A 22,292-nucleotide genomic window follows, 5' to 3' on the forward strand; every position below is an offset into this window, starting at 1 on the left:
TTTAGAAGGGGAAGCATAGGAATATCGCACACAGAACAGATATACCGCTTCTTAGACTTGCTTTCAATGAGAATTATATATCTATAACTCACAATTCTATGTGAATTTGGTCAAGTAGCCCAAAAAGTTACATATTGTGGCTTTAGAAAAAAAATGGGTTGGCCTTACTTAAAATAGAGGCTGAACATTGAAAATATTGGAAAGTCTTGACTCCTGTTAGTCAATTATCTTCGTGATGGAGCAAACCCACAACAAACCACTGAGCAACAAACGCACAAGCCTACAGAGAAGGTCATTATCAGCTCTAACGTTACAGGTTGAATTAACCCGACTGTAACCAATCCTAGGTACTGTAATGGACGGCTTTGATTTAAATTCGTCAGAAAAGGCTGATGCTTCAGAGCTCCAAAGGATGATCGCAATTGAACAACAGAAAGCGCAGTTTCAGGCCCAGGTAGGTAGCTTAGCTGCATACATCAGAAGTTATGCTACGAAGTTAGCTACTGTTAGTTAGCTAGCTAACCTAAGCTAGGTACATGAACTATTCTGAACTGTATCTTGCATTTTTTTATTTTTTATTATACAATCAAATGTGTTCTCAGAATGGACAACCCGAATTGCGAGTTGATTACGGAATCTTATATTTCTGTTTTGAGACCTCCACATGGAAGTTGACTTAGCTGATTCATTGCTTCTTTTGAAGGTGCATAACTTCACATATGTCTGTCTCGACAAGTGCATGGAGGGGAGCCCGAGTTCAAAAATTGATTCACGGACAGAGACTTGCCTCGTGAGCTGTGTTGACCGCTTCATTGACACTACCTTGTCTATAACCAACCGGTTCACGCAGATGGTGCCCATTGATGGGAGCTGGACAATGAGAAATAGGCTATAATGTTTTTATTTTGTAAGAGAACTGTGCATGATGTTTTCCCTTATGCATCGAACCCATAACAGCCTTTTGCCTAAAATGATGATATGCCACAGTACAATTATTCAACAGGTAGGCCTAAATTGGACATGCTAGAGAATCAAAGTATTTGGTTGCAATACAGCTTTATTAAAATACAAAAATAGGCCCAAGAACTACACCTACACAGTGCTTCTCATAACATCTGTGTGACAACATCATTTGACATAGTTATGTTGTAAAATACTGTAGGCTATTTAACAAAATGGCCATTTTAAAACAGTACACACAAAAATAAATAACAGGTTAGAAATGGGAAAAAGTATGAACATTTTGCCCTGAAGAGGACTTGTAAATAGGCCAGTAAACAGAACACATGAATACTACCGAATGCATCATCAGACAGTACTAAAAATGTTTTATCAAAATAAATAGTTTTTGGTTTGGGCATTGGATTTCGTCATTTAGTTTGTCAACATTCAACCTCTCAAGCTATTCAAAATAAAACCGATGTGCCCAGGCCCCAGATGTCTATCCTTCCAGGTTACTGATGTTCCTGGCTGCCCTTAGTGCAGATTTCATGGCAGTCTCAATCCAAGCGTGAGGTAGTGCCGTGTGCTCCCCAGCAAAGTGGACCCTGCTCTCATTCCTGAACAGGTCCGAGGCGTAGTCCGTCTGCTGGTAAGGTGTGTAAATGGCAAAAGCCCCCAGGCTGAAGGGATCCAGACCCCACTTCTTCACCAACCCTCCAGTGCAGAGAGGACGTATAGCCTCCCCATGGATCTTTACCAGGTCATCCAGCACCAAGGCCTTCAGCTCATCCTCGCTCACCCCCTGGAACAGAGTGGAGTCATCGGAACAGGTGTAGGATGCCAGGAGAGCCCCCCCAGCCGTGCCTGGGAAGCTGTGGCTAGGGTAGTAGATGAAACGAGAGGGGAGATCCGTGATGCTCTTCCCCCCTTTGATGCCCTCCTTTTCCCAGAATCTCTCGCTGAAGCTGAGGACCACCTTGGTGGAGCTGGCGTAGTGCACGGACCGCAGGGCCTCCATCTTCTGGGGTGACAGCGGGGGTTGGAAGTCCATGAAGAGAGTGGCCTTTGCTGTAGCTGTCACCAGGGCATAGTCTACTGTGAGGTTGGTCAGAGAGGATGGATCACGCCAGTCCTGGTAGGATATGGTCACATTGCTGCTGGTTTGACTGATGAGTCGGACCTTGGAGTTGAGAAGGATAGTGCAGTTGAGGGCCTGGTAAAATGCCCTTGGTAAATGGTCAAACCCATCAGTGATCTCGTAATAGCTGAAAAACAGAACATTCCACTACTTTAATACACTACTTAACAAACACTAGATGTAGGGCGGGGTGTCTAATTTGATTGTATGTGCATAGTGGTGTTCTTACACAGTGTTGTCATTGATATCCGACTGAATATACAGCATCTCAGTAAGTGATGCGTAGAAGAGGCTGTTCTCATTCAGGATATCTCCAATCATGCGCAGGGCACCACGACTCAGGTTCCCCTCCTTCACTAGATACTCCTGTCAGAAAACAACACTCATTAAAATGGCTGAATAAAGATATTTAAATACATTTGTTCCCGTTTCTAGTAAGGAAAGTGGCAAAGTGCATACCAATTTAGAGTCTGACAATAATCCTGCATCTTGTCTGATGGTTACCTATAAGCAACCAAGTGTTTTCTTACCTTGACTGAGTACGAGTCATATTTTCTCAACATGGTCTCGCAGCCAGCTGTCTTCATATCATCCCTTATCTACAACAAATAATTTGTATAAATAATTTGTTATAACTGTGTTATGTGACACATACCTGTATATAACAACATTTAACATATTACACAGTGTTCCACCACAGGAGTCTAAACATGCTGACCAGACCGCGTGCGTGCGTCCGCGTGCGCCATCTAATTTAATCATTGGGTTGTTATTTTACCTGAAATGCACAAGGTCCTCTACTCCGACAATTAATCCACAGATAAAAGGGTAAACAGAGTTTGTTTCTAGTAATCTCTCCTCCTTCCAGGCTTCTTCTTTGGACTTTATATTGCGGTTGGCAACCAACTATATGGTGCATTACCACCACCGACTGGAGTGTGGACCTCAGTTCATCTTTCAATCACCCATGTGGGTATATGCTCCTAAAAACCAATGAGGAGATGGGAGAGGTGGGACTTGCAGTGCGTCAAGCGTCACAAATAGAACCAAGTTCTATTTTAGTGCCTGGCTACGCAGATGTTCTTTGACGCGCGCAAGCTGTGTGGGTGCAATGATTGAATAACGTGTCTACATTTATTTTGCAACGCGAATGGTGGGAGCCCCCCCCTCCCTTTGCACACACCTTCCACAGGGCCAAGTCAAAGAGCTGACCAGCCGATTTTCCCCTTTCCTTGTAAGTTAAGGGATAGTTCAGCACGTCTGGGTTCTCTTTAACGCTGTATGTTTTCTGCAGCAACCCGTTCACATGGTAATATGTGTTGATGTCATCCTGGATAAATGGATTCAGTCCAAGGCCCATTTTTGATGAAAATGATAAAAGAATTCTGTTGAATTAAAAATGCCATAGTTAACATTGTATTGATGGTTAAAGTACACTTGCTATCATTCTTATGCAACTCTATAGGACATGCACCAGTATCTGATAATGATTCATTTGAGATAGGATGCTTGACCTCTTTTGAACAATAACATATGAAGACGGGATAAGAGGTAGCTCCTTATTTCATGTGGTAGGACAATAGGCTTTACTCACTTGTGAAAGCTAGGGATCCTCATAGCACCCAGCTCTGCATACCATCCCTCTCTTCTATTTCTGTAGGTCTCCACCCGTCCTCCAATTCGATCACTTGCCTCTATTAAAGTCACCTTGTCCAAAAAAACAAACACTATCAGTTTCCCCCTTTTGCACTGTAGGCCTATTATTAGTCATAACCAGACAATTACAATACTGACACTAAATTCCTTTCTCAGTAAGTAAATTAGCATATGTCAATGATATTAATTGTGTTGACATTGATACAGTAAATTATACAAAAGATACTGTACCTTGTGCCCTGCGTCCTCCAGAAACTTTGCTGCAGTCAGTCCAGCAATACCACCACCGATGATGGCAATATGATGAGGTGTCTTTGTGAAGAGAAGACCTCTGTTCACAATTTCAAGGAGTTCGGCATAGTCTGAATCTTGCAGGCAGTCGAAAAGAGGATCCTCAATGTATCCATTGACACTGAAAACTATGATCACAACTATAGCGACAGGAACTGGAAAAGAGCAAAAGTAAATGTTTAATAGGCCTGTAGGCTTACAATATAAAAAAACATGTACAAATGTATTTTTAAAAGGGTTATGGAGGGATATGTTATTAAAGTAGATGCAACATACATGAATGGCATACAGTCTGCTGGGCTATTCTTATTTCCACCCCAAATCACAAAACTAGATCTAGAATGACTTTTAGAATGTTCCTGAACATCCCCTTCACTACTTTCCAATGATTTGTAGGAATTCAACAACAAGTTTTTACAAAAGCAGAAGTTATTGTTTTGCAATTATACATAGATGATTACATTTTTATTTGTATTTGCATTGCCCCATAAGGTGACGCAATACTTGTTATTTCGATTGTTGAGTCAATGTATGTCTGGACTCCCTGAAACAATGCATTTTTACAAATTCTTCAAATAAACAAAAATATAGGCTATGAACTTTGAACACAAGTCAGTTTGTCATTATAACTAAGCTAAAGTAAGATGTGTTTAATAAAAAGGAAAATACTTACAATATTTGCACAACGCCACAAAGGGTATCATCTTGACTCCTAAGCCCAGAGTCCTTGCTTTCCCTTTTCTAGTGATGCTGACGCCCACCGGAGAAATAGAAACCTAAAGCGAAATGTGGAGGCAAGTACTGTAGCCTAGATAATGTGATTGACTTTGTTTTACTAATATTATATATGTTATATAATATTGAACCCCACCCCACCAATATTAAGTTACACATTTGTTTTCGTTGCTTATTAAATTAAGATATTAACATTAATTTGCGAATCATGCATATCATAACGACTTACCTTAAAACACCTATATATGAATACATCATTAGGCCTACACACTTAAACTGATACAGGTAGGCTACCTTCATTGGAGACCACTCACCTTCATCAATGGAAACTTCTCAAAAGCGATATGCATGAATGAAACAAATATCTCTGAGCTATATAGTTTAGCTCTATTACTTAGCCTCAATCTTTTCTAGGATTCTTACAAGTTGGCGTCACACCATGAAAGACTGGAAATCACACATGGTATGTGTGAAATTGCACCCAACGTATGTTAATGAGTGACCTATGTGGGCTCCTGAGTTCGGAAATTAATATTTTCCCACACCAGCTCGAGATTCAACCACACTGAACAAATTAGATCAGTGAGGTACCACACTGAACAAATTAGATCAGTGAGGTTTACTATTCACCAGCACACCTATTTTCCCCCTTCCCACCATATGTTTTATAGTGCATGTTAGTGTCACCTGAAGTTCACCTTGCCTTACCTAACCTGATATAGAGAAATTGTATTTTAAGATTCGAAGATAAGATTCTATAGTGAGATATATTTAATTGGATACATACATTGACGATTAGGTTAAATCAATCAGAACGTCTACTCACCTTAGTGTGATGTCAAATGATAAGCCTGTCTTCGTTTATAGTGCAGGAGGAGTGCAATCGAAAGTAAACGTGAAGGTTTCAAAAGGGTTACATCATTGGAATTCCTTTATTTCCGTTAATAGAGAATTGGATACATATCAAAAGCCGTTTGATAAGCCTTTTAATGAATGTGATGTAAACAGTCAGCAACACATTAACTGTGATAATGCAATGAATGTGCTCCACAATGCACCTTTCAACATGCATAATAACTTGATTGGTATATTACTCTTTATAACAAAAATGATAAACAGAAAAAGAACAAGACGAAAGTAAATCTCCCAAAATGTTTCGTACTTCCTTAACAGCATTAATGCATCCCAATGGCACCCTATTCTATACATTGCGCTGTGAGTCCTGGTCAAAAGTAGTGTACTACAAAAAAAGGTGTCATTTGGGATGGGTAAAAGTAGTGTACTACAAAGGGAAAAGGGTATCATTTGGGAAGCAACGCTAAAACGTTGACGTTCACCTGGCTTTTATTGTATTGGGTGTTGTAGACAGATTGGCATTTGAGCCTTATTAAAGCTAGAATACTTAATTGAAACAATAACAAAGCGAACCCCGCATCTGTTTTAGTAAAAAGCTAAGCGACGGCGAAATATAACCACTCTTAAATGTATTAAGATCACTTTATTGGTAAATTGCACACAAGTTCCAACCGAAATTTGACATCCGCTTTTAACCCAACCCCTCCGAAAGACACACATACAGGTTTTGGAGAGGTGCGGGGGGCTGCTACGGTGGGCACCGGGAAGCTGTTGTTGCCTTGGTCAAGGGTACAACGGCAGGCAATGGCATCTAGGATTTGATACCAGCAACCCTCCAGTTGCCAACTCACTTCCCACAATATGTTTCCCGTCGGTATGGATGCAAGGACTGACCATCCATTATATCAAAATTATAGTTTTAATATGTTTTGAGGCTATACAGGGTTTGTTTACATTTACATTGTTTATAAACATTTCAGTAAAACAAGCTTATATTTGGGGTTTTGATAGGGTACAATAATTGAACTAAGCGCATTAGGCCTTTATAAGTTATATTCTTCAAGAATCAATGCGTTTATATCCAGTGGTGTAAAGTTAAGTAAAAATACTTTAAAGTACTACTTAAGTCGTTTTTGGGGGTATCTGTACCTTACTATTTATATTTTCGACTACTTTTACTTCACTACATTCCTATAAAAATTAATGCAATTTTTACTCCATACATTTTCCATGACACCCAAAAGTACTTTTACGTTTTGAAAGGATCCAAGTCCACTTCATACACTTATCAAGAGAAAACCCCTGGTCATCCCTACTGCCTCTGATCTGGTGGACTCACTAAACATAAATTAATGCTTTGTTTGTAAATGATATCTTAGTGTTGGAGTGTACCCCTGGCTATTCACCAATATATATACAGTGGGGCAAAAAAGTATTTAGTCAGCCACCAATTGTGCAAGTTCTCAAAAAAGTATTGAGATAAACTTTTGTTATTGACCAAATACTTATTTTCCACCATCATTTGCAAATAAATTCACAAAAAATCCTACAATGTGATTTTCTGGATTTTTTTTCTCATTTTGTCTGTCATCGTTGAAGTGTACCTATGATGAAAATTACAGGCCTCTCTCATCTTTTTAAGTGGGAGAACTTGCACAATTGGTGGCTTAATTTAATTATTATTGTGCCATCAGGTTTGCTTAAAATAAGGAATTACAAATGATTTATACTTTTACTTTTGATACTTAAGTATATTTTAGCAATTGCATTTACTATTGAGACTTAAGTATATTTAAAACCAAATACTTCGATTTTTACTCAAGTAGTATATTACTAGGTGACTTCCACTTTTACTTTAGTCATTTTCTATTAATGTATCTTTACTTTTACTCAAGTATGACAATTGAGTACTTTTTCCACCACGGTTTATATCATTCATGTCTAAGTTCACAAATGGATGTAGCCTTTAAGGATTCTAGATTTAAGCATTTCCCACGCTACATTGTGCCACATTGACGTTCTTTGTGGCATATTTTTCAGGTTATCTGAGCAGCCGCTGAACCCTAGAATAGATTCTTTCAACAGCCAAAGTAGAGCCACATGAGTCAAATCAAATCCAATGTATTCGTCACATACACCGTTTACAGCAGGTATAAAAGGTGCAGCGAAATGCTTATGTGCTAGCTCCCTCAATAATGCAGTACATTAATCAATAATAATGATGAAAATAGTAAAGTCAAAAATAACATGTAGTGGAAGTAATAGAAGAGGTAGTATGCTGTATTTACACTGTATTTATAAATAGAAATTGGGTAGTGGAATCAATAGTATATATGTCACGCCCTGACCTTAGAGAACCTTTTTATGTCTCTATTTGGTTTGGTCAGGGTGTGATTTGGGGTGGGCATTCTATGTTTTGTTTTCTATGATTTTGTGTTTCTATGTTTTGGCCGGGTATGGTTCTCAATCAGGGACAGCTGTCTATCGTTGTCTCTGATTGGGAACCATACTTAGGTAGCCCTTTTTCCCTCCTTTCGTTGTGGGTAGTTAACTTTGTTTGTGGCACTAATGCCCTGTAAGCTTCACGGTAGTTTTGTTGGCGACATTTTGAAATAAAAAGGAAAATGTACGCTCACCACGCTGCACTTTGGTCTTCTTCCAGCAACGGCCGTGACAATATATCAGAACAGCACCGTTGACCTACAGTTGAAGTCGGAAGTTTACATACACTTAGGTTGGAGTCATTAAAACTCGTTTTTCAACCACTCCACACATTTCTTGTTAACAAACTATAGTTTTGACAAGTCGGTTAGGACATCTACTTTGTGCATGACACAAGTAATTTTTCCAACAATGGTTTCCAGACATATTATTTCACTTATAATTCACTGTATCACAATTCCAGTGGGTCAGAAGTTTACATACACTATGTTGACTGTGCCTTTAAACAGCTTGGAAAATTCCAGAAAATGATGTCATGGCTTTAGAAGCTTCTGATTGGAGGTGTACCTGTGGATGTATTTCAAGGCCTACCTTCAAACTCAGTGCCACTTTGCTTGACATGGGAAAATCAAAAGAAATCAGCCAAGACCTCAGAAAAAATTGTAGACCTCCACAAGTCTGGTTCATCCTTGGGAGCAATTTCCAAATGCCTGAAGGTACCATGTTCATCTGTACAAACAATAGGACGCAAGTATAAACACCATGGGACCACGCAGCCGTCACACCGCACAGGAAGGAGACTCGTTCTAAAAAAATCCAGACTACGGTTTGCAACTGCACACAGAGACAAAGATCGTACTTTTTGGAGAAATGTCCTCTGGTCTGATGAAACAAAAATAGAACTGTTTGGCCATAATGACCATCGTTATGTTTGGAGAAAAAGGGGGAAGCTTGCAAGCCGAAGAACACCAGGATGCAAATTTGCAAATTTGCATCCTGTAACACAAAGTTACTACCCAGAGACACGGCTGAGTATAAACCACAAAGATCTCTTCCAACGCACAGGAAGATCACGTCTGTGACTCAACCCACTCAAGTGACACACTTCTCCTAGGAACGGCATGGAAGTGCACTAGTAAACCAGTGACTCAGCCCCCGTAATATGGTCAGAGGCAGAGAATCCCAGTGGAGAGAGGGGGGCCGGCCGAGAAGGCCAGCATCCCGGAGTCACCTCTTCACTGTTTCTTTCAAAAACAAGGACATTTCTAAGTGACCCCAAACTTTTGAACACAAGTGTGTATATATACAGTTGAAGTCAGAAGTTTACCTTAGCCAAATACATTTAAACTTAAGTTTTTCACAATTCTTGACATTTAATCCAAGTAAAAATTCCCTGTCTTAGGTCAGTAAGGATCACCACTTTATTTTGAGAATGTGAAATGTCAGAATAATAGTAGAGAGAATTATTTATTTCAGCTTTTATTTCTTTCATCACATTCCTAGTGGGTCAGAAGTTTACATACACTCAATTAGTTTTTGGTAGCATTGCCTTTAAATTGTTTAACTTGGGTCAAACGTTTCGGGTAGCCTTCCACAAGCTTCCCACAATAAGTTGAGTGAATTTTGGCCCATTCCTCCTGACAGAGCTGGTGTAACTGAGTCAGGTTTGTAGGTCTCCTTGCTCACATGCGCTTTTTTTCAGTTCTGCCCACAAATTTTCTATAGGATTGAGGGCAGGGTTTTGTGATAGCCACTCCATTACCTTGACTTTGTTGTCCTTAAGCCATTTTGCCACAACTTTGGAAGTATGCCTGGGGTCAATGTCCATTTGGAAGACCCATTTGCGACAAAGCTTTACCTTCCTGACTGATGTCTTGAGATGTTGCTTCAATATATCCACATAATTTTCCATCGTCATGATGTCATCTATTTTGTGAAGTGCACCAGTCCCTCCTGCAGCAAAGCACCCCCACAACATGATGCTGCCACCCCCGTGCTTCACGGTTGGGATGGTGTTCTTCGGCTTGCAAGCTTCCCCCTTTTTCTCCAAACATAACGATGGTCATTATGGCCAAACAGTACTATTTTTGTTTCATCAGACCAGAGGACATTTCTCCAAGAAGTACGATCTTTGTCCCCATGTGCAGTTGCAAACCGTAGTCTGGCTTTTGTATGGCGGTTTTGGAGCAGTGACTTCTTCCTTGCTGAGCAGCCTTTCAGGTTATGTCGATATAGGACTCGTTTTACTGTGGATATAGATACTTTTGTACCTGTTTCCTCCAGCATCTTCACAAGGTCCTTTGCTGTTGTTCTGGGATTGATTTGCACTTTTCGCACCAAAGTACGTTCAATCTCCATGAGACAGAACGCAACTCCTTCCTGAGCGATATGACGGCTGCGTGGTCGCATGGTGTTTATACTTGCGTACTATTGTTTGTACAAATGAACGTGGTACCTTCAGGCGTTTGGAAATTGCTCCCAAGGATGAACCAGACTTGAGGTCTACAATTTTTTTCCTGAGGTCTTGGCTGATTTCTTTAGATTTTCCCATGATGTCAAGCAAAGAGGCACTGAGTTTGAAGGTAGGCGTTGAAATACATGCACAGGTACAACTCCTATTGACACAAATTATGTCAATTAGCCTATCAGAAGCTTCTAAAGCCATGACATAGTTTTCTGGAATTTTCCAAGCTGTTTAAAGGCACAGTCAACTTAGTGTATGTACTTCTGACCCATTGGAATTGTGATACAGTGAATTATAAGTGGAATAATCTGTCAAATAATTGTTGGAAAATGTACTTGTGTCATGCACAAAGTAGATGTCCTAACCGACTTGCTAAAACTATAGTTTGTTAACAAGAAATTTGTGGAGTGGTTGATAAACGAGTTTTAATGACTCCAACCTAAGTGTATGTAAACTTCCGACTTCAACTGTATTCACACGCACAGTACCAGTCAAAAGTTTGGACACAGCTTACTCATTACAGGGTTTTTCTTTATTTGACTATTTTCTACATTTTAGAATAATAGTGAAGACATCAAAACTATGAAATAACACATATGGAATCATGTAGTAAGCAAAAAAGTGTTAAACAAATCAAAATATATTTTATATTTGAGATTCTTCAAAGTAGCCACCTTTTTCCTTGATGACAGCTTTGCACACTCTTGGCATTCTCTCAACCAGCTTCATGAGGTAGATACCTGGAATGCATTTCAATTAACAGGTGTGCCTTGTTAAAAGTTAATTTGTGTAATTTCTTTCCTTAATGCGTTTGAGCCAATCAGTTGTGTTTTGACAAGGTATCAGTATTATACAGAAGATAGCCCTATTTGGTAAAAGACCAAGTCCATATTATGGCAAGAACAGCTCAAATAAGCAAAGAGAAACGATAGTCCATCATTACTTTAAGACATGAAGGTCAGTCAATGCAGAAAATGTCAAGAACTTTGAAAGTTTCTTCAAGTGCAGTCACAAAAACCATCAAGCGCTATGATGAAACTGGTTCTCACGAGGACCGCCACAGGAAAGGAAGACCCAGAGTTACCACTGCTGCAGAGGATACGTTCATTAGAGTTAACTGCACCTTACATTGCAGCCCAAATAAATGCTTCACAGAGTTCAAGTAACAGACACATCTCAACATCAACTGTTCAGAAGAGACCGCGTGAATCAGGCCTTCATGGTCAAATTGCTGCAAAGAAACCACTACTGAAGGACAGCAATAATAAGAAGAGACTTGCTTGGGCCAAGAAACACAAGCAATGGACATTAGACCGGTGGACATATGTCCTTTTGGTCTGATGAGTCCAGGCCTCAGAGGAGAAGTCCAGGCCTCAGAGGAGAAGTGGGAGGCTGTGGGTGCCCACAGAATATTCTACCAGGTGCATCCATTCAAGATTCTGGTAATGACTGTTCAACGAATGTGGATTTTTTTAGTAGTGGTGGATGGGTAAACTTACATGATGACACCTCTCACAATATTGTTCATTGGCCCATCAGTTCAAAACAGGAACTAAGTTCTGACATCAATCTTGGCTCGTGATAGTGGATGTTTGCGTCATGACCGCTTTCTGTTCTTCCCGGCAGTATCTGTCTGTGCGTCATTTATTGTGAAATGCTGTTTTTTACTGTACTTTTCATAAAAACAGGATTTGCTACTTTTCTTACTTAGTTTAAGTTCAGTTACTGGCACTGAATGTGCAGTGTTTTGGAATGTGAACAGCACAGAAGGTTAAGGTCCTCTAACTGTTAAGATCTTGTAAGATATTGTCTCCAATCCAGTGAATGGCCTTAGAAAAAATGGGTGATCCCATTGACTTCATATGGAAGCAATCTCCCAAGACTTGACATTGGAATGAGTATGTCCCTTTTAATTGAATCCAAATTGCTGGGGCTTCCATGTTTAAAGTCTGCTCATTGTCTTGTCTGAAGGAGACGTGTTTCAGATGTGGGCCAGACTTTGATGGTGAGCCGTCTGGCTCCCTCTCGCTGACCAGACAGGTCTGAAACATCCTGTTCCAGATCTCTCCTGAACATTTCAAGGGTGAAAGGTAAACAACCTGAATGCTGTCACCAGCATACTCCTGAAGTACTATAATGTCACCACGAGAGGGAAGTCTTGGCAAACATTTGTTGGGGGTATTTAAAAGAGAAATTCCTTTATTGTCTATGCTGAGAAATCTGTCCAGGAGCAAGAGGTTACAGGTTGTGTCAATGTTTGGCATTGTGCGGATCATAGGTTTTTCTTTTTTGACAGATTCCCTCTGACAAATTTTTTGTCAATAATGTTGAAGACATACAGTAGATATCTAACACTTACATGAGGCTTTATTGCTTTGAGATTTTCATATTTCATAGCCAGAATGCTATTTAGTATTTTTAGTTGAAAATGAGATGCAATTGCTCTCTAAATGATGTTACTTTGGACCACTGCTAATGCATGGTAAATAGTGATACATAAACAAGGCTTCAAACCTATGGTTTTTAATGTGCTTGTTTTAAGCATGTGTGCTACTTAGTCAAGTGTGTGTGCATGCGTGTCATTTACTTGTGTGTGTGTGTGTCATTTGCTTGTGTGTGTGTGTGTGTTTTGTGGCACTGTCCACAGTGGTGGAGACGGCCCTAGCTGACTTGGCCCTAGACATCATGTGTCTGCTGATGAAGAACCAGTGGAGCTGGCTGTGCACCGACAACATCCAGAAGACTATCCGGCTGCTGTTTGGAACCCTCATTGACAGGTACTGATACATGGACCATATAAATATAATTATTGCTCTACTCCATTCTATTTCTATGGCATGGACAGCCATAGAACACATCTGTCACCACTCACCAGTCAGCCACTGACCTCCCATATCTTGTACTGTATATCAGAACATATGGAAATTAGGAACCTAATCATTTTGAAATGTGACCTTTTCAGAACATTGACTGTGTAGGTGGATTTAATTTAGATTTACTGTGCACCCAAACTCTTATTGTAGTTAAGCAATTAGGAAAAGGCTTATGTGGATACAGTATTGTTCCAGTATTATTTTGTCCAACAACTAAGGTATCTTACATATCTCAAGGAGTTTATAAAAGGGGCCAACGTGGTTGTGGTGGTTTCTTCTGAATAACTGGAAACTGTTCGTCTATTGTGCAAGAGCAAAATCTCTGTCCTAAAGAATTTGCACCTGAGCGATGTTGTGTACTTGGCTGTAAGGAACGTCTGGTCAGTAGTTGATGCCAGAGCATGTGAGCAGAGTTGAGCGGTCGGAAATCCCACTCATCGCTCACTGTGAAAACCCCTCCTCGCTTCACAGGAAGAAAAACTGCCGCTCCAAATTCGCTCCATTCATTAAAATCACAATTGATACAACACCCATCTATTTCTGTGACTAACTGGACCTATCATTTGGTTGTGAAGTATTGAAACCAAACCATCAGATTTCAATGAACAACAATAAAAGGTGACAGTAAAAAGCACTCAAAATGAATTATTACGACTGTATTATTATTATTTCAATTATTTCAAGGCTAAAGCCTACAAAGAAATACATGGTGAAGCATTGGCGAGTGCAACACACTAGGCTGGCATGAACATTAAGCGCTCAGCATTTAAACAACAGTTTAGTGTATTTATCTATAAATTGCGCATATAGGCTGTGAAACGAAAAATGCCTTATTAGGCCTTTGAATTCACTTTTAGAAACACTAGTTTGGCCAGAGTCTTTGGCTGATGCGATGGTGCCTGGTGAGCAGGCCAGCAGCGGAGAATACCCTCTCCGCCCTTGCAGAGCCACTGGGGATGCTCAACACCCTTCGGGCCACTCTTGACAGGCTGGGCAGAGATGCAGAGTTGACTTTTTAAAATATTTTTTATAAAATATCCCCATCAAAACCGAAAGCTCCTTGGAAGAGGTAATATGATTTTGGCCTATTGGGCCAAAATCAATGATAGACTATGGAATAGATAATTGAACAAACTTTTAAGAGATATGATTTTTTTGTTTAAATACACTACCGTTCAAAAGTTTGGGCTCACTTAGAAATGTCCTTGTTTATTAAAGAAATGCAAATTGATCCGAAATACAGTGTATTTCAGACATTTCTTTGTTGTTGTTGTATTTTTTGTATTTATTTTTCACCCTTTTTTCTCCCCAATTTCGTGGTATCTAATTCTCGTCTCATCGCTGCAACTCCCGTATGGACTCGGGAGAGGCGAAGGTCGAGAGCCATGCATCCCCCGAAACACAACCCAACCAAGCCCTACTGCTTCTTGACACAATGCCCATCCAACCCGGAAGCCAGCCGCACCAATGTGTCGGAGGAAACACCGTACACCTGGCGACCGTGTCAGCGTGCACTGCGCCCGGCCTGCCACAGGAGTCGCTAGTGAGCGATGAGACAAGGATATCCCTGCCGGCCAAACCCTCCCTAACCCAGACGAAGCTGGGCCAATTGTGGGCCTCCCGGTCGAGGACGGCTGCGACAGAGCCTGGACTCGAACCCAGAATCTCTAGTGGCACAGCTAGCACTGCGAGGCACAGCTAGACCACTGCCCCACTCGGGAGGCCAGTGTAGACATTGTTAATGTTGTAAATGACTATTGTAGCTGGAAACGGCAGATTTTTTAATGGAATATCTACATAGGTGTACAGAGGCCCATTATCAGCAACCATCACTCCTTTGTTCCAATGGCACGTTGTGTTAGATAATCCAAGTTTATCATTTTAAAAGGATAATTGATCATTAGAAAACCCTTTTGCAATTATGTTAGCACAGCTGAAAACTGTTGTTCTGTTTAAAGAAGCAATAAAACTGGCCTTTAGACTAGTTGAGTATCTGGAGCATCAGCATTTGTGAGTTCGATTACAGGCTCAAAATGGCCAGAAACAAAGATCTTTCTTCTGAAACTCATCAGTCTATTCTTGTTCTGAGAAATTAAGGCTATTCCATGCGAGACATTGCCAAGGAACTGAAGATCTCGTACCACGCTGTGTACTACTCCCTTCACAGAACTGCGCAAACTGGCTCTAACCAGAATAAAAAGATGAGTGGGAGGCCCCGGTGCAAAACTGAGCAAGAGGACAAGTACATTAGAATGTCTAGTTTGAGAAACAGACGCCTCACAAGTCCTCAACTGGCAGCTTCATTCACTAGTACCCGCAAAACACCAGTCTCAACGTCAACAGTGAAGAGGCGACTCCGGGATGCTGGCCTTCTAGGCAGAGTTGCAAAGAAAAAGCCATATCACAGACTGGCCAATAAAAATAAAAGATTAAGATGGGCAAAAGAACACAGACACTGGACACAGGAAGTTTGGAATAGCCTGGTTCCTCTCTAGGTTTCTTCCTAGGTTTTGGCCTTTCTAGGTAGTTTTTCCTAGCCACCGTGCTTCTACACCTGCATTGCTTGCTGTTTGGGGTTTTAGGCTGGGTTTCTGTACAGCACTTTGAAATATCAGCTGATGTAAGAAGGGATATATAAATACATTTGATTTGATTGGAAACAAGTGTTATGGACAGACTAATCTAAGTTTGATGTGTTCGGTTCACAACGAAGAACATTAGTGAGACGCAGAAAAAATGAAAAGATGCTGGAGGAGTGCTTGACGCCATCTGTCAAGTATGGTGGAGGCAATGTGATGGTCTTGGGGTGCTTTGGTGGTGGTAAAGTGGGAGATTTGTACAGGGTAAAAGAGATCTTGATGAAGGAAGGCTATCACTCCATTTTGCAACGTCTTGCCATACCCTGTGGACGGCGCTTAATTGGAACCAATTTCCTCTTACAACAGGACATTGACCCAAAGCACAGCTCCAAACTATGCAAGAACTATTTAGGGAAGAAGCAGTCAGCTGGTATTCTGTCTATAATGGAGTGGCCAGCACAGTCACCGGATCTCAACCCTATTGAGCTGTTGTGGGAGCAGCTTGACCGTATGGTACATAAGAAGTGCCCATCAAGCCAATCCAACTATTGGGAGGTGCTTCAGGATGCATGGGGTGAAATCTCTTCAGATTACCTCAACAAATTGACAACTAGAATGCCAAAGATTTGCAAGGCTGTAATTTCTGCAAATGGAGGATTCTTTGACGAAAGCAAAGTTTGAAGGACACAATAATTATTTCAATTAAAAATCATTATTTATAACCTTGTCAACGTCTTGACTATATTTCCTATTCGTTTTGCAACTAATTTCATGTATGTTTTCATGGAAAACAAGGACATTTCTATGTGACCCCAAACTTTTGGACGGGTGTGTGTACTTTGCTACAATGACACACTTAGCTAGCTACCCTCCTCATTCCTTTCTGTTAGCATGTGCACATAGTAAGTACATCATCATGCTCTCGGGATACGTGTCTTTTCAGTTGTGGACACTACATCACCGCACGCCCTCTCTTGCTCTTGCTCTTGCTCCTCCTGATCTTTGTAAGTCACATTGATTTAGCACCTGTGTGTTTTATCAGTTTCTTTATGAAAATATTTAGTGAATTCAATGACAGTAGCTAAAGCAAGGGGCTATAGCAGCACACAAGTGGACTACAGATGCATGCTGGGCCGGGAATGCCCTGAGCTGGTGAAGTGAGCTCTACTGGGTACGCTCCACGCCTCGCTCCACTCCAGCTCCGCTTACATTCTCTGGTTGGTGCACATATGGGACAGGTATGTTGGCTCTTCGGAGGGTAATCGTTATTTTGGCGGTCAAGTAGCCTGTTACTGTGCATGCCTCGATGTGTGTCACAGTCATTTATTTGACAGGGTAGTCTCAAGCAGGGGGAGATTTTTCTCCAATACTCCAATGACCTTTTGCCTCTCCCCACTGTCCAAGTCCGACATGCTCTCACTCAGGGCACTCACTCACTCACTCACTCACTCACTCACTCACTCACTCACTCACTCACTCACACACAGACAAACGCGTCTGTCACGGTCCCTTCAAATGGCTTCACAATACCATCTGTCAGGAGCTCGTGTTGTAAAAGAATGTTATTCCTTTTGCTCTGAGCCAGATGTTTTCTTCACATTTCGCAGAATCCTATTATTTATTTCACATTGCAAGTTTACAGTGATTTGGAAGAAAAGTAAATATTTTATATTTAATCCTTTTGGAAATCAATTCTTTCCAAGTTTCCTCACCCTGCTGCTTTATTACTGTGCCTCTGTACCTACAGTAGGCCTATGATATGCGATTAGTTGCTTCTGTTTTCATTTTTTGGGGGGTGAAACTGATTTTGAAACAGTATGTTCTTCTCTGCTGTGATCAATAGGCCTACCAAGGTATCCTAAAACTTGATAGACCTAATGATAGTAACTTGATAATGCATTTAATTTGTATTGACATTTATTTCTGGAGTCCGTGGATATTAGAAGCAGTTTTGATAACTTTTCCAGCATTCACAAAGCGTCTCAGAGTAGGAGAGTGTCACGCTCTGGCCTTAGTATTATTTGTTTTTCTTTATTATTTTAGTTAGGTCAGGGTGTGACATGGGGTGTGTGTGTGTTTTGGGTGATTATATGGTATAGGGGGTGTTGGTTGTAGTGTATGGGTTTGTGTTGAGTGTATGTGTCTAGGTATGTCTATGGTTGAGTGTAGGTGTTTAGGAAAGTCTATGGTTGCCTGATTTGGTTCTCAATCAGAGACAGCTGGTTATTGTTGTCTCTGATTGGGAGCCATATTTAAGGTAGCCATAGGCTTTAGGTGTTTGTGGGTAATTGTCTATGTCTATGTTGCATGTGTGCACGTAGTTTGTATTAGCTTCACGATCGTTTGTTGTTTTTGTTAGTTTGTTAAAGTGTTTCGTGTCGTGTTCTTTCATCTTCGTTAATAAAGAGAAGATGTATCACTATCACGCTGCGCCTTGGTCCATCTCTCCACACGATCGTGACAGAATTACCCACCAAACAAGGATCAAGCAGCGTGATCAGTGGCAACAGGAGCAAGGAACAAAGGATTCATGGACATGGGAGGAGATTTTGGATGGAAAGGGACCTTGGGCACAACCGGGAGAATATCGCCTCCCTCGTGAAGAGCTGGAGGCAGCGAAAGCCGAGAGGAGGCGATATGAGGAGGCAGCACGGAGGCAAGGCTGGAAGCCCGCAAGTACAACCCAAAAATGTATTGGGGGGGGGCTTAGAGGTAGTGGGCCGAGGGCAGGTAGGAGACCTGCGCCCACTTCCCAGGCTAACCGTGGAGAGCGGGAGTACGGGCGGACACCGTGTTACGCAGTAGAGCGCACGGTGTCTCCTGTACGTGTTCATAGCCCGGTGCGGGTTATTCCACCTCCCCGCACTGGTAGGGCTAGATTGGGCATTGAGCCAGGTGCCATGAAGCCGGCTCAACGCGTCTGGTCTCCAGTGCGTCTCCTCGGGCCGGCTTACATGGCACCAGCCTTACGCATGGTGTCCCCGGTTCGCCTACATAGCCCGGTGCGGGTTATTCCACCTCCCCGCACTGGGCGGGCGACGGGGACCATTCAACCAGGTAAGGTTGGGCAGGCTCGGTGCTCAAGGGAGTCAGTACGCCTGCACGGTCCGGTATTTCCGGCGCCACCTCCCCGCCCCAGTCCAGTTCCACCAGTGCCTACACCACGCACCAGGCTTCCAGTGTGTCTCCAGAGCCCTGTTCCTCCTCCACGCACTCGTCCAATGGTGCGTGTCTCCCGCCCATTACCACCTGTGCCTACGCCACGCACCAAGTCTCCTGTGCGTCTCCAGAGTCCTGTGCATCCTGTTGCTGCTCCCCGCACTAGCCTTGAAGTGCGTGTCCCCAGCCCGGTACCACCAGTGCCGGCACCACGCACTAGGCCTAATGTGCGTATCCAGGGTCCAGTATGCCCTGTTCCTTCTCCCCGCACTAGCCTTGAGATGCGTGTCTCCAGCCCGGTACCACCAGTTCCGGCGCCTCATCCGGCCAGAGCCATCCGTCTCCCCAGCGCCATCTGAGCCATCCGTCTCCCCAGCGCCGTCTGAGCCATCCGTCTGCCCAGTGCCGTCTGAGCCATCCGTCTGCCCAGTGCCGTCTGAGCCATCCGTCTGCCCAGTGCCGTCTGAGCCATCCGTCTGCCCAGTGCCGTCTGAGCCATCCGTCTGCCCAGTGCCGTCTGAGCCATCCGTCTGTTCCGAGCCATTAGAGCCGCCCGTCTGTCTCGAGCCGTCAGAGCCGTTCGTCAGTCAGGAGCTGCTAGAGCCATTCGTCAGACAGGATCTGCCAGAGCCGCCAACCAGACAGGATCTGCCAGAGCCGCCAACCAGACAGGATCTGCCAGAGCCGCCAACCAGACAGGATCTGCCAGAGCCGCCAACCAGACAGGATCTGCCAGAGCCGCCAACCAGACAGGATCTGCCAGAGCCGCCAACCAGACAGGATCTGCCAGAGCCGCCAACCAGACAGGATCTGCCAGAGCCGCCAGCGAGCCATGAGCGTCCAGAGCCGTCAGCCTGCCATGAGCGTCCAGAGCCGTCAGCCAGCCATGAGCGTCCAGAGCCGTCAGCCAGCCATGAGCGTCCAGAGCCGTCAGCCAGCCATGGGCGTCCAGAGCCGTCAGCCAGCCATGGGCGTCCAGAGTCGCCCGCCAGCCATGGGCAGCCAGAGTCGCCCGCCAGCCATGGGCAGCCAGAGTCGCCCGCCAGCCATGGGCAGCCAGAGTCGCCCGCCAGCCATGGGCAGCCAGAGTCGCCCGCCAGCCATGGGCAGCCAGAGTCGCCCGCCAGCCATGGGCAGCCAGAGTCGCCAGTCAGCCGGGATCGGCTGAATCCGCCAGTCAGCCAGGATCTACCAGAGACACCGAAGCGGATATTGACAATGCTGGAGTGGGGGCCACGTCCCGCACCCGAGCCGCCGCCATATTAGGGCCCACCCCGGACCCTCCCTTTATATGTCAGGTTTTGCGGCCGGAGTCCGCACCTTTTGGGGGGGGTACTGTCACGCCCTGGCCTTAGTATTATTTGTTTTTCTTTATTATTTTAGTTAGGTCAGGGTGTGACATGGGGTATGTGTGTGTTTTGGGTGATTATATGGTATAGGGGGTGTTGGTTGTAGTGTATGGGTTTGTGTTGAGTGTATGTGTCTAGGTATGTCTATGGTTGAGTGTAGGTGTTTAGGAAAGTCTATGGTTGCCTGATTTGGTTCTCAATCAGAGACAGCTGGTTATTGTTGTCTCTGATTGGGAGCCATATTTAAGGTAGCCATAGGCTTTAGGTGTTTGTGGGTAATTGTCTATGTCTATGTTGCATGTGTGCACGTAGTTTGTATTAGCTTCACGATCGTTTGTTGTTTTTGTTAGTTTGTTAAAGTGTTTCGTGTCGTGTTCTTTCATCTTCGTTAATAAAGAGAAGATGTATCACTATCACGCTGCGCCTTGGTCCGTCTCTCCACACGATCGTGACAGAGAGCTGATCTAGGATCAGATCCGACCTGCCTATATAAAGTGCATTCGGAAAGCATTCAGACCCCTTGACTTTTTCCACATTTTGTTATGTTAAAGCCTTATTCTAAAATGTATTACATCGTTTTTCCCCCCTCATCAATCCACACACAATACCACATTATGACAAAGCAAAAACAGGTTTTTAGAAATGTTTATAAAGTTATTAAAAATAAAAAACTGAAATATTATATTTACGTAAGTATTCAGACCCTGTACTTTGTTGAAGCACCTTTCGCAGCGATTACAGCCTCGAGTCTTCTTGGGTATGACGCTATAAGCTTGGCACACCAGTATTTGGGGAATTTCTCTCATTCTTCTCTGCAGATCCTCTCAAGCTCTGTCAGCTTGGATGTGGCGCGTCGCTGCACAGCTATTTTCAGGTCTCTCTAGAGATGTTCGATGGAGTTCAAGTCCGGGCTCTGGCTAGTCCAGGACATTCAGAGCCACTCCTGCGTTGTCTTGGCTGTGTGCTTAGGGTCGTTGTCCTGTTGAAAGGTGAACCTTTGCCCCAGTCAGGTCATGAGCGATCTGGAGCAGGATTTCATCAAGGATCTCTCTGTGCTTGGCTCCGTTCATCTTTCTCTTGATCCCGACTAGTCTCCCAGTCCCTGCCACTGAAAAACATCCCCACAGCATGATGCTGCCACCACCATGCTTCACCGTAGGGATGGTGCCAGGTTTCCTCCTTCCTCTTTGGCATTCAGGCCAAAGAGTTCAATCTTGGTTTCATCAGACCAGAGAATCTTGTTTCTCATGGTCTGAGAGTCCTTTAGGTGCCTTTTGGCAAACTCCAATCGGGCTGTCGTGCTTTTTACTGAGGAGTGGCTTCCGTCTGGCCACTCTACCGTAAAGGCCTGATTGATGGAGGGCTGCAGCGATGGTTGTCCTTCTGGAAGGTTCTCCCATCTCTACAGAGGAACTCTGGAGCTCTGTGAGAGTGACCATCGGGTTCTTGTTCACCTCCTTGACCAAGGCCCTTCTCACCCGATTGCTCAGTTTGGCCGGGCGACCAGCTCTAGGAAAAGCCTTGGTAGTTCCAAACTTCTTCCATTTAAGAATGATGGAGGCCACTGTGTTCTTGGGGATCTTCAATGCTGCAGACATTTTTTGGTACCTTTCCCGAGATCTGTGCCTCAACATAATCCTGTCTCGGAGCTCTATGGAGGATTCCTTCGACCTGTTTTCGCTTTGTCATTATGGGGTATTGTGTGTAGATTGATGAGGAACATTTTTTATTTAATACATTTTAGAAAATAAGGCTATAACGTAACAAAATTTGGAAAAAGTCAAGGGGTCTGAATACTTTCCGAATGCA

The 22,292-nt window shown here is 43.1% G+C and overlaps 2 protein-coding genes across 4 annotated transcripts in view; one reads left to right on the forward strand and one right to left on the reverse strand.

Moving 5' to 3' along the window:
* Nucleotides 1-735: 735 nt before the first annotated feature.
* Nucleotides 736-9,113, reverse strand: LOC139548576 (L-amino-acid oxidase-like). 2 transcript variants are annotated; one of them, XM_071358329.1, is made up of 10 exons: nucleotides 8,651-9,113; nucleotides 8,254-8,317; nucleotides 5,589-5,692; nucleotides 4,701-4,803; nucleotides 3,968-4,182; nucleotides 3,675-3,787; nucleotides 3,264-3,465; nucleotides 2,611-2,679; nucleotides 2,310-2,446; nucleotides 736-2,207 (listed from the first exon to the last, which is right to left on the reverse strand). In XM_071358329.1, the coding sequence occupies exons 4-10, from the start codon at nucleotides 4,729-4,731 to the stop codon at nucleotides 1,442-1,444; spliced, it is 1,533 nt and encodes a 510-aa protein (XP_071214430.1). In that variant the 5' UTR covers nucleotides 4,732-4,803; nucleotides 5,589-5,692; nucleotides 8,254-8,317; nucleotides 8,651-9,113; the 3' UTR covers nucleotides 736-1,441. The 2 variants fall into 2 exon arrangements, with proteins under 2 accessions (XP_071214430.1, XP_071214429.1); XM_071358328.1 differs by lacking the exons at nucleotides 8,254-8,317; nucleotides 8,651-9,113 and having other exon boundaries at nucleotides 4,701-7,123.
* Nucleotides 9,114-10,961: 1,848 nt separating this feature from the next.
* LOC139548580 (sorting nexin-19-like) overlaps nucleotides 10,962-22,292 on the forward strand; it is a 40,573-nt gene continuing 29,242 nt past the window's right edge. The window contains exons 1-2 of one of the 2 annotated variants that reach the window (XM_071358340.1): nucleotides 10,962-12,613; nucleotides 13,171-13,300. In XM_071358340.1, coding sequence (XP_071214441.1) covers nucleotides 13,209-13,300 — 92 coding nt within the window. In that variant the 5' untranslated portion in view covers nucleotides 10,962-12,613; nucleotides 13,171-13,208. Of the gene's footprint in view, nucleotides 13,301-22,292 lie in introns of both variants that reach the window. The other variant, XM_071358339.1, reaches the window with a different exon arrangement.

This window comes from Salvelinus alpinus, chromosome 21 (assembly GCF_045679555.1).
Source record: "Salvelinus alpinus chromosome 21, SLU_Salpinus.1, whole genome shotgun sequence".
NCBI lineage: Eukaryota > Metazoa > Chordata > Actinopteri > Salmoniformes > Salmonidae > Salvelinus > Salvelinus alpinus.